General features: G+C 45.1%; 1 protein-coding gene across 9 annotated transcripts in view; it reads left to right on the forward strand.

Moving 5' to 3' along the window:
- MINK1 (misshapen like kinase 1) overlaps window positions 1-12,945 on the forward strand; it is a 247,232-nt gene that overhangs the window by 228,763 nt on the left and 5,524 nt on the right. For all 9 annotated transcript variants that reach the window (XM_077470708.1, XM_077470707.1, XM_077470714.1 and 6 more), the window contains 5 exons: window positions 1,369-1,480; window positions 2,338-2,508; window positions 4,080-4,223; window positions 11,445-11,579; window positions 11,682-11,782. In XM_077470708.1, coding sequence (XP_077326834.1) covers window positions 1,369-1,480; window positions 2,338-2,508; window positions 4,080-4,223; window positions 11,445-11,579; window positions 11,682-11,782 — 663 coding nt within the window. The remainder of the gene's footprint in view (window positions 1-1,368; window positions 1,481-2,337; window positions 2,509-4,079; window positions 4,224-11,444; window positions 11,580-11,681; window positions 11,783-12,945) is intronic.

Below are 12,945 nucleotides of genomic sequence, written 5' to 3' on the forward strand. Positions count from 1 at the left end.
CTGTCACCATGTTTTTCATATGTAATAAAATCATTTATATTAAACATATTTTTCAACAAATGATTACTGTCATCCAAAAAGTCCCCATTTTTCTCTTTCCTCCTTCTGTTTGGGGAAGAACTATTCTCTATGCTGGGAAGCCTGAAATAAAAATAAAAAAACTATCTCAGCTTTTCAGCCAAGGCGGGGGCATATTTTCACATGCAGAGTCGGGGCATGACGTCATAACATCGCTCCCAGCCTCTGAAAGGTCATAGAGACTTCTAGGGATGTCCCACCCTGCTGCCTGTAAGAACGATCAAGCGACTGAATAGCTGCTTAGATTGTTCCTATGGTGCAGGCAATAACCGGCTGTAAAAGATATCTGAATGATGCCTGTAACTGCAGGCATCACTCAGATATCCCCTCTCAAAGTCCAGGACATCATATGATGGCGGGCGAGAAGTGGTTAATTGAATAAGCTGAAGTTAGAAGCTAGTTACTATGTACAGCTCCACCAGATTCAAATCTTCGCCTGAGGATAAAATCAATAAAGCCTTTTAACACTCTTTTCTGGTGTTTAGCCGTATTAGACTCTTGTGGCAAATTCATAAAAGTTCAAATGTGCAACACTTTTACATTCTGGTACTATGGCTATGACAAATTCATAAAAGTGGTTGTAAAGTTTTTTTTTTATAACAATTGTTAGGCTTAACTGCTTTGTGGTAGAACAGAATTGCACAGAACAGCCCAAATCCTCCTCTTCTTGGTTCCCCTACTGGTACGCCAGGCTTCTCCTCTTCAAAGTGTGCCACCATAGCAAGCTGCCTCCTATGCTGGCACACATGCAGGGTTAGTCCCAAGCTGCACTGTCTGCATCCATAGACACAGACCACACAGCTCAGCCGCACCCCCTGTTCCGTTGTCACAGGATTTGACTGACGGCAAGGGAACCAATGGCTACCACTGCCTCAGCAAAGCCTGTGAGAGCAAGGAGAGCTGCTAGAGGCAGTCACAGCGCTGGATCAGGTGAGGACTCGGGTAAGTTTAAGGGTAGGGGTGAGGGGGCGATACAGGTACTGGAATTTTTTATTTTTTTTTAACCATAATGCAGGGAATGCATTAGGGTAAAAAATATTTAGGATTCAGAACCACTTTAAGAAATACCATGGTTGGTGAAAAGCGAAGATAAATAATACCTCTTCCATGTTACATGTAAGTATTGTGTTGCATAAAATGCTGTCTGAGGCAATTCTCCACTCCACTCTGCTCTTTATGACATCCAATGTGTATTTCCTACATGTTTTTCATGATTTAAATAATGTGCTATAACCACATCTACACATGCCAATGCTTGCTTTCACAAATAATATTTCCATGTCTCCGCAGTATCAGTCCCGCGGCCTGGTGAAAGCTCCTCCCAAAACCTCATTCACCATGTTTGTAGATCTGGGGCTCTACCAGTCATCAGGAGGAAGTGGGGACACCATACCTGTTGCAGGTATTTGAATTGCTAATTACGTTTTTGCTTTTTACATGTTGTGAAGGTAGATAAAAATAAGGGTAACTTTCAGGTTGTGCCTATGGAGAGGTGAGAGGAGGGTTCTGCAGACCCAGGAGAGCACTCCAGGAATACAAATGGTCTCTAGAAAAAAACCACAAGTGAAAGAAATTAATTTACTGTAAACAATTAAAGAAAATCCCTCATGTATGCAGGTGATGTATGGTCATGTATGCAGGTGACAAACCGCATTTAGGAAGCATGTAGTCTGTAAACTCTACTCTTCATATCTCACACAGCTAACTGAACTAGCTGGTTTTGACTAGCTTATCAGTATTACGAAAAAATAAGCAATCCACCAGACTTTTTAATTCTTAAGCTAGCCATAGTCGGTGCAAATTTATTTTATGCAACCGTGGGTTGTGTTGACAGGGAAATTCGTCCTGCCGAGCCATTGTGTTATCCCGGTGGGGGAAGCTGTCCTCGTCAGAATACATAGTTATTATTGCTAGCGGCTATAACGATCGATCAACTTGGGTACATTCAGCCTTGCCTATACATGGTTTGAATCTCAGCCCCTTCCTGCTGTGATTCAAACCGTCTATGGCTGGCTTTAGGGAAATCAACAAGTGTGGGGATGCCAATGTTTTAAGCTCTTTCCTACCTGTTGATACCAAGAGTCTTTGTCTCAATCCTGCATTCTCTGTTGGGTTGGATGAAGAAGTGGAAGGTAGAGTTGGACTCCCTACCTTGTCCAGCAGTGTATAACAGTTTGCAATTGTTTACCCTGCTGTGAACAATTCTATTTTTCCTCTATATTGGAGATTGTAAATGTGCACATTTTTGTTTTTTTGCAGCGTCATTCGTAAGCGCAGATGCCGCCAGGTTGGAGCAGTTAAAATATGAAGCGCGAAAAGGATCTGTTGTGAACGTGAATCCAACTAACACAAGGCCACACAGTGACACTCCAGAGATCAGAAAGTACAAGAAGAGGTTCAATTCTGAAATCCTGTGCGCTGCACTGTGGGGTGAGTGGGAGGGGCTGCAGCGTTTTTAGGAAAAGTACTTTCTGTGTATAAACAAATATCCCTATTTTTGCCATATAAGTCACTTCAAAAGAAGGTTGAACACTCAGTAAACTACTATGGGCAAAATTTTATGTACCTCCTCCAAATTGGGTTTAGGTACTTCTAGTGAAGGGTGCTATTAATACTACAGCATGCAAGGACATTTTAACCAATTGCGCAACCTTGTGACAACTGTTTGGAGGAAGGTCCTTTTCTGTTCCAGCATGACTGCCCGTGTGTTGAAAGCCAGCTCCATAAAGACATGGTGATATGTTTGGTATGGAGGAACCGGAGTGACCTGCACTAAGCCCTACAGAACTAAAATGCCCGTTGCAAGCCTGGTCTTCACATCCAGCATCAACACCTAACGTCCTAAATATTCTTTTGGCTGAATAGACATATATTCCTACAGACTCTGCAAAATCTTGTGAAAAGCCTTCCTAGAAGAGTCTGTTATAAGTGAAATGGACAGGTGTCCACAAACGTGTGTGTGTGTGTGTGTGTGTGTGTGTGTGTGTGTGTGTGTGTGTGTGTGTATATATATATATATATATATATATATATATATATATATATATATATATATATATATATATATATATATATTTTTTTTTTTTTTTCTGGAGCATACAGTTGATCAGTAGCAAGATTCGTTTTTCCCATGCATGCAAACAGTTGCACCCAGGGCATGATATAGGTCCGTACACAGTATTTTAGCAGAAAATCCCCTGACATTTGGTATTGCTTTTGGATAACCGTTTTTTTACAAAGTATTACTGAACGTGTTCTGATTAGGTGATCATACTGGTGGGAAAAGTAAAAAAAGGTCACTTAGCTCACTTAATCCCCAGCAGCTTGTACGCACAATTTCCTTGCTCCTTTACCGCTCTGTTCAGCTGCCAGAATTGTTGAAAGAAAGCCCTGTGCAAGTTCCAAACTGACCTGTTGGAACTTATTCAGGACTGTTGACTCCTCCTCCATCCCAGTCTGACAGCACTGGGCCATTCGATAGGCACTTTAATGTTGCCAGATAGCAGAGGAGACAGTGAGTTACATGACACCCATACCCTGACCCTCCAGTGTCCTCTATGGATCGGTATATCGGTTCACAACTGCTGAGCTGACATCCAATCTGATCCTATCTGCTTAAAACAGATGGATGAGGATCTGTCCCCCATCTGTCTGGTGGATCAGATGGCAGTCAGGTGCAAAACAGACAGGCGGTCCATTTAGATCCGACCACCCGTAGAGGAGAGCAGGTTGTGTTTGTGTCCACTCTGCATAAGCGTAGCGGACATGGATCAGCCATCTGCCTGCTCAGTGAGTATCTACAGACAGATTCTCCACTGAGCAGGCCCACTCCAGCAGAACCCGCCCCGTGTGTAAGGGGTCTTATTGTCTAATCCATGTTTTGTTGTGTGAAAAACTATATTTGTTTGATTTGTTGTTTGGGTACATAACAAATAGAAAAGCTTATCAAAGGTCCAAGTGCCATCTCTGTAAGGTAAAAATTACAACATTTTATGTTCTAGGGGTCAATCTCCTGGTGGGCACAGAAAACGGCCTCATGCTTCTGGACCGTAGTGGACAGGGCAAGGTCTACAGCCTGATCACCCGGCGGAGATTCCAGCAGATGGATGTACTGGAGGGTCTCAACCTGCTCATTACCATCAGCGGTAAGTGTGTGCACTTGAAATACAGTCCATAGTAAACATGTTGCTTAACCACTTGCCGACCGCCGCACGACGATGTACGTCGACAGAATGGCACGGGCAGGCATAAGGGCTTACATGTACGTCCTTGCCTGCCCGCCGGTCGGGGGCCCGATCGGGCCCCCGCCCGGTGCCTGCGGCGGTCGGTATTCGTTCGGGAGCGATCCCGGACGAGGGGACGGCCATTCATTCATGGCCACCCCCTCGCGATCGCTCCCGGCGAATGAAAATGTCCGGTGACATCATTTCCTCTCCTGTAATGTAAACACAGGAGAGGAAGTGATGTATTCTCTCCTCCGTGTCGGTATTTTTCGTTCCGGCACCGAGGAGAGAGGTTCGGTGGGTTGCACCAACACACCCCACATACAGTAGAACATGCCAGGCACACTCACACCCCCCCTTTACCCCCCGATCACCCCCCAATTACCCCTGCCCCCCCAGTCACAGTGACACCAATTGCTTTTTTTTTTTTTTTTGCATTGGTGTCATTTGTGACTGTAATAACTGTTAGGGCAGTTAGGGTTAGCCCCCTTTAGTTCTAATGTGCCCCCCTAACCCCCCCAATAAAGGTTTAACCCCGTGATCACCCCCCGTCGCCAGTGTTACTAAGGCTGGGTTCACATTGCAGCGGTTTATGAGAACGAATGTGATTCGCACCGCACTGCAGTGCAAATCACATCCGATCTCTGTGCGATTCGAGTTCAGCCATACAGATAGTATGGCTGAATTCGTGTCGCACCCGCCGCAAATTCGCACGGGACCCTTTTTTTGGCCCGCAGCAGAATCGGATCGCATGGGTGTTCACACCATGCGATCCGAGTTTGCAGATCGCACTGCGATATGCGAACTGATCTGGGGGTGTCATTAACATTTCACTGACACTCCCAGCAGTTCGCATAGGGCAGTGTGAACTGCCGCCGGGAGGCATGTGATGCGGGAACCCGCCGCGGATTCATGGCGTTCCCGCATCGCTCCAGTGTGAACCCAGCCTAATAAGCGATAGTTTTTCTGATCGCTGTATTAGTGTCACAGGTGACGCTAGTTAGGCAGGTAGGTATTTAGGTTCGCCGCAGCTTTTTATAGCGCCAGGGACCCCCATATACTACCGCATAAAGCCCCCTGATTGCCCCCTAGTTAACCCTTTCACCAGTGATCACCATATAACTGTTACAGGTGACGCTGGTTGGTTAGTTATTTTTTATAGTTTCAGGGCACCCGCCATTTATTACCTAATAAAGGTTTAACCCCCTGATCACCCGGCGGGTGTCATTTGTGACTGTAATAACTGTTAGGGCAGTTAGGGTTAGCCCCCTTTAGTTCTAAGGTACCCCCCTAACCCCCCCAATAAAGGTTTAACCCCGTGATCACTCCCCGTCGCCAGTGTCTCTAAGGCTGGGTTCACATTGCAGCGGTTTATGAGAACGGATGTGATTCGCACCGCACTGCAGTGCAAATCACATCCGATCTCTGTGCGATTCGAGTTCAGCCATACAGATAGTATGGCTGAATTCGTGTCGCACCCGCCGCAAACTCGCACGGGACCCTTTTTTTGGTCCGCAGCAGAATCGGATCGCATAGGTGTTCACACCTAGTAAAAGTAATTACCCAAATTTAGGGTTGTCCCCAGAAAATTATTAGAGGGGAAATTTTCCACTGGGAACACTAGTTCCGGTTACCTGGGGGTCCCCAAGGATTTGCCTTGATTTACGGGGATTTCCTCTAACTTCCTGTTTGGCTATGGGGCAGGAAATAAGGGGAAATCTCTGCAATGGGACACATGGTGAAAAAAACCTTACCGGGGGTTAAAACCCTCCTTTGCGCTATCCAAAATGGGGGGGGGGGGTTTGTCTATAGGTATCAACTGAAAAAAAATAAAAACAGTTTATTAACCTATATACTTGAAAGCGTTACCAGGAAGTTTTATTTTTTCCCTTGCCAGGGGAAAAAAACAAAAAACAAAGGGCTGATTAAAGGGTTGGTGGCAGAGAGTGAGAAATTGTGACTGGGAAATGATGCGCAAAATAAAGTCACAAAATATTCTTTATTACAGTGACCATAGCTGATGAACATTCCCTTTGTGACCAAAATATATGCAATCTTTTCCATTGTATGTCACACAAAAACATTTTTAGATTTCCGACATGTCACATTCCACAAAAATATGCATCGAGGGTCTTTTTCCTTTCTTTTTTTCTTTTTTCTTTTACACCAACAAAAATGTTGAAACCTGCGCTGTTTTAAAGTCACACAGTTAAAATTTTATCAGGCCCCAAAGTCTTTTCTAGCTTGGTAAAATAAAACTTGCTAAATTATCTTCACCTTAGCAAACACTCCACACCATAAAGCAGAGAATGCAGCGCTTCTAAGTGCAGTAATAAAACACTTTAAATGACAAGAAAGGGTTAAAAACACTTACAAGAGGGGAATGAAAAACAGGCATATAAATCAATTCATAACGTCCAGCGGGATGCCCCCTGGGAGTAAAGACAGCTGCAGGTGAAAGTTCTAGCTGACCAGCGGTGGTAAATATGGAGAACCGTGCTGTCAGGATCAGCATGGAATTCAGGCAACCGGAGGCAGAGGCGGGCTGGGCCGGGGGGCAGGGTAGCAATTTCCCCCTAGGCTGCCCTAACAATATATGCATAATGGCCGGCGGCCACTTCTCACAATTTTTTTTTTTTTCGGGTCAGGGCAGGGGCTGCAAGCTGAGGCAGAGGGAGGGGCGTGGAAACTCAAGAGGCACTCACACTCACTTATGTAGTGGAGGCCGCTCTGTTCCCGCACCTGCCCTCGGTCGCGCTCACACTAATCCAGTGAGAGCCAACCTGACCTGTCAGTTCGTGTGGGGGATTCCCCCCCCCTCCTCTCCTCCGAACACTGCAGCCTGTGTGAGCGTCCGCCCACTCTGTTCCCTCCCCTGCTTCCTCATTGGTAGAGGGAGGGAGCCCATCAGAGCCTCCAGCAGCTGCAAAGCATCGTGGGACATGTAGTCCCGGTGGCCTAATAGCAATTCCTGGGTGCAAAAAATTCCCTAGCCTGACCACAGGAAGAGAAGGCTGCGGGGGAGCAGACTGTCACCCCATGAGGCTGATCCTGAGGACAGAGCACAGATAATGTAAGTTTTTTGGTGAATGTGTTTTTTTTTATTTTTTATTAAAAAGAAAAGTCTTACACTATGAAGATTTCTCACTTCTTTCCCATTGTTTCAAGCTGGGAGCTGATATTATTAACCCCTTCATGCCTAAACCTTTTTTGACACTTGTTTACAAGTAACAAATCTTTTGTTAGAAAATTACTTAGAACCCCCAAGCATTATATATATATATATATATAATTTTTTTTTTTTAGCAGAGACCCTAGAGAATAAAATGGCAATTGTTGCAATATTTTATGTCACACTGTATTTATGTAGCTGTTTTTCAAATACAATTTTTTTTGGAAGAAATACACTTTCATTAATTTACCACTTCAATACCGGGCATTTTCATCCCTTCCTGCCCAGGTCAGTTTTCATTGTGCGGTCATGCAACATTGTACCCAAGTTAATTTTTTCCCACAAATAGAGCTTTCTTTTGGTGGTATTTGATCACCTCTGCGGTATTTATTATTTGCACTTTAAACAAAAAAAAGAGTGCCAACTTTAACCACTTCAGCCCCGGACCATTTTACTGGCCAAAGACCAGACCCCTTTTTGCGATTCGGCACTGTGTCACTTTAACTGACAATTGCACGGTCGTGTGACGTGGCTCCCAAACAAAATTGACGTCCTTTTTTTCCTACAAATAGAGCTTTCTTTTGGTGGTATTTGATCACCTCTGCGGTTTTTATTTTTTGCGCTATAAACAAAAATAGAGCGACAATTTTGAAAAAAACACATTATTTTTTACTTTTTGTTATAATATCCCCCAAAAATATATAAAAAAATTTTTCCCTCAGTTTAGGCCAATACGTATTCTACATATTTTTGGTAAAAAAAAATCGCAATATGCGATTATTGATTGGTTTGCGCAAAAGTTATAGCGTTTACAAAATAGGGGATAGTTTTATGGCATTTTTAGTAATAATTTTTTTTTTACTAGTAATGGCGGCGATCAGTGATTTTTATTGTGACTGCGACATTACAGCGGACACATTGGACATTTTTGACACATTTTTGGGACCATTGTCATTTATACAGCAATCACTGCTATACAAATGCAGTGATTCCTGTGTAAATGAAACTGGCAGTGAAGGGGTTAACCAGGGGGTGGCAGTGTAGGGGTTAAGTGTTCCTAGGGGTGTGTTACTAACTGTGGGGGGGGGGGGGGGCTGGGCTTTCATTTAGTGAACACTGATCTCTGCTCCAATCACATGGAGCAGAGATCAGCGTCATTTGTTGCTAGGCAGAACGGGGATATGCTGTTTACAACGGCATATCTCCGTTCAGCCGCCCCGTGAGATGATCGCGGGTATGCCAGCGGCGATTGAGTCCGCGGGACCCGCGACCGGACTCACAGGGGTCCCGACCAGATTGGACGTACCTGTACGCCAATATGCCTGCCTGTGCCATTGTGCCGACGTACATCGGCGTGCGCTGGTCGGGAACTGGTTAAAAAAAACACAATATTTTTTACTTTTTGCTATAATATGCCAACTTAAGCCTTAACAGTTTAGGCTGATGTGTAATTTTCTACATATTTGGTAAAAAAAATTGCGATAAGCAGTAATAAGTTATAGCGTCTACAAAATAGGTTATTGATTTATGGAATTTTTATTATCTTTTTTCTTTTTACTAGTAATGCTGCAATTTTTATTGTGACTGTGACATTGCGGTGGACAGATCAGACACTTTTGACACTATTTTGGGACCAGTAACTTTTATACAGCGATCAGTGCTATAAAAATGCACTGATTTACTGTATAAATATCACTGGCAGGGAAGGGGTTAACACTAGGGGGCAATCAAGGGGTTAAATGTGTTACCTAGGAAGTGATTCTAACTGGGGGGGAGATGGGACTGACTAGGGAGGAGACCAATCCTATATATTAGGAACATACGATCTGTCTCCTCTCCCTTGACAGGATGTGGATCTGTGTATTTACACACACAGATCCACATTCCTGCTCTGTCATGAGCGATTGCGGGTGCCCGGCAGACATCACAGCAACCGGGTACGTGCATCGGCTCCTCGGTGACGTGTACCTCAGTGTACCGCCAGGAAGCCAAGGATGTCCTATGATAAAGAGCACACTGGTGACATCTATCATAGAACCTGGTCCAGGAGGCACGACTTCGTATGACAGAAGCCGCACTGGGTAAGCGGGAGATCTCCGCTCTGTGTTATCCAGCAGCTTTTCTCTCTCTAATCCCCATGCACTGAACAGACTGCATTGATGGGCTATGGTGAGGCTGCATTGATGGGCACTGACAAGGCTGAGCTGATGGGCACTGGTGAGGCTGCATTGATGTGCACTGATGAGGCTGCATTGATAGACACTAGTAAGGCTGCATTGATGGGCATTGGTGAGGCTGCATTGATGGGCATTGGTGAGGCTGCATTGATGGGCACTGTTGATGGTGAGCTGATTCGTGGATTAATGGGCCACTTGACTAGACTTGCCCCCCCAGGCCTAAGGCTGCCAGCCCTCCCCTGACCGGAGGTGACGTCAGTGGGCGGTTGCATGTTTTGGAGCATGCCCAGTTGCTCCTTCTTCAAACCAATCAGTCAGCTGGAACTTTAACCTGCAGCAGTCTTTGTTTCCAGTAGGCAATCCCGCTGGACGTTATAGATTCATTTATATGACTGTTTTTTACTCCCATCCTGTAGGTGTTTTTAACCCTTCCTTGTCATTTAAAGTGTTTTATTATGGCACTTAGAAGCGCCTTCTTCTCTGCTTTGTTTTTCCTATAGAGTGTGCTTCCCTCTTCTGAAGTGCTGCTGTGGTGCATTAATCACAATTCAAGAGCCAGCCATGGACTGTTTTTTAAAGTCTCCTTGCTATCCAGAGCACCCTATTCTCCACACTCCTTGAACTCCACACTATAGCTATATAATTAACCCAGGAAAAAAAATGTAATATATTGCAGCTTGACCGTTGATAAATGAGGTGGCTCAATTTATTTATTTTTATCCTGCCAGTAACGCATTTCCTGTCATCAAGGGTAACAATACTCACTCACTGTATCTAAGGAAAAATAGTATTGTCACTTTAGAATACTTTAGAATAGGACAGCAGGACCCCCCCCCCATCTCTATAAATAACAAGGGGGGGTTGTTCTGTATTCCAGAGAGGTGAACTGGGAAGGGCTGATAAGAGTGCAGAGTCTTTTATAAACATCCACATTTTCTAGCTCCCTGGCATCCCCAGGGGGATGAGTGAGTTTTTACCCCTACCACAACACCGCCCCCCCCCCTCCTTTCTTCCTGTGAACATGCCTTTCTTTTTTTTTTCTTTTAACCCCATCTTTATCTCCTCCATCTCCATTCCTCTTGTCACCCATCCCCTCCGACTTTAAATTATTTTTTTTTCCCTCTGGGGTTTAGCCCCTGTTCACATTAAAGCCATTTGTCATGTGATTTGGCAGGTCAAATCGCATGACAAGTCGCATCCTATTGCTGGCAGTCGCACTGTTAAAATCGGTGCAATGACAACTTTGCAGTGATGCATTGATTTGAAAAAGTAGTACATGCACTACTTTTGGCGATTTCGGGGTTGACTTGAATAGACCTCTGTGCATGAAGCTGCAAAGATGTCTTCAAAGTTGCACCGAAATGCGGCTTTGAAATCATGCGATTTCAGATGAAGTCGCACAATTTCAAAGCCATAGTCAATGTAAACGGAGGCTGGGTGTTGCTTTTGTTCCTTACATTGAAAAGAATGTATGAGGAAGCGGTATATTTCAGTGGTGTGTACAAGAAGCTTTCCTGAATACATGTATGAAACGCTGTCTACACCAGAAACTAATTCCTTCCATTTACTTTTATTTGTGTGCAGAAGACACAGGCCAGGACTCAATTCCTGGCCGGATTAATAGGTAGTTTTTGCACTTATTTAATAAAATGCATTCATTACTATATTTAACAGACAAAAAGGAAGCAAATGCATGAATGTGATTGTTAGGACTTTCACAAACCTCACTCACGTTTCTCAGATTTAATATTTCCCATGAAAACAACCACATAGCACTGATGTCCTTTGTTGCAGGTAAGAGGAACAAGCTGCGGGTGTACTATCTCTCCTGGCTAAGAAACAAGATCCTCCACAATGACCCAGAAGTGGAGAAGAAACAAGGGTGGAGCACGGTAGGCGATATGGAAGGATGTGTACATTATAAAGTAGGTAAGGACATCCGGCTATATGTGTTCTCATTGGTTATCCGATTGACTGCATTATTAGAATAGCAGGGTTTATCCCCTCTTACCATCTTGTTATCTTTCACAGTGAAATACGAACGTATAAAGTTCCTGGTGATTGCACTGAAAAACTCTGTGGAAGTTTACGCCTGGGCCCCCAAACCTTACCACAAGTTCATGGCGTTCAAGGTAATTGTTCACAGATTACCACTGACACCCATTAACATAACTCTATATCATTTGCACTCCGCTATACTCAGGGGTCAAGTCCTGGGAAAAAAAGTACGGGAACTCACCCAAGATCCTCCACCACCCACCTCCAAAAACACAAAATGTGTGTATATCGGCTTTACATCAGGGTCCGCAGAGTTCCTCCTTGCAGTGTAAAGGGGAATGTCCCCTTCACTCTGCCCCATAGTGTTCTCTGTATCCTTCACCCCCCCCCCTCCCAGTTATGTCCTTTTCCCCCTTCACTCCCCCTCCCAGTTATGTCCTTTGCCCCCTTCACCCCCCCAGTATTATCCTCTGCCCCCCTTCACCTCCCCCCAGTAATGTCCTCTGCCCCCCTTCATCTCCCCCCCAGTAATGTCCTCTGCCCCCCTTCACCTCCCTTCCAGTAATGTCCTCTGCCCCCTTCATCCCCCAGTAATTTCACCCCCCAGTAATTTCCAGTTCCCTCAAGAGTGTGGGCTGGTGAGATCTCAACTGACCTGTCAGCGAAGTGATGAGCTGACAGCGGTGTGGTGCTGTTCCTTCATTGACCATGAGGTGGCAGCGGTGGCCCCGTAGAGCGGAGGCTAGGTGGTATCAGTAGTAGTGGAGATGTGTATGACAGCAGGGTGAATTAGGAGGAATTGTGAAGGAGAGTGGAATGGGGCACACTTGTGACATCACACACCAGGCATGCCGATTCTACGAGGTTTGCCATTACACCGGGATACTCACAGCCAGTGTTTGGGACTCAGGAGTTGTAGTTTCCTCCTACGCTGCTCAGTTCTCTCCAGTCTCCACCCACCGCCACCAGGAACTTGAACGTGGTCCGAACTACAACTCCCGGGAATGCAGCGCAGCAGACTGCCCTGCCAGCTCAGCCCGCCCCTGTTCAAAGGCCAGTCCTGCTAAAGGGAACTGCGTTCCTGCTATGGAGAAAGTACAGGAACTCCGTTCCCATGCGTTCCCGCTGGACATGAGTCCTGGCTATACTTCTTTAGGTCTTGGATCGGGGTAGGCAACCTTCCAGAGGTTGGAAAATGTGGCAGAAATCAAAGGTCGGGGGGGGTGCCTTTAAAAAAAAAAATTACTATCGGCCCCAATAAAAACGCAGCATAGTGTCCTGTGCCCCACCAAATTGA

Source organism: Lithobates pipiens, unplaced genomic scaffold (assembly GCF_037356315.1).
Source record: "Lithobates pipiens isolate NorthernLeopardFrog02 unplaced genomic scaffold, aLitPip1_a1.2 Scaffold_8, whole genome shotgun sequence".
NCBI lineage: Eukaryota > Metazoa > Chordata > Amphibia > Anura > Ranidae > Lithobates > Lithobates pipiens.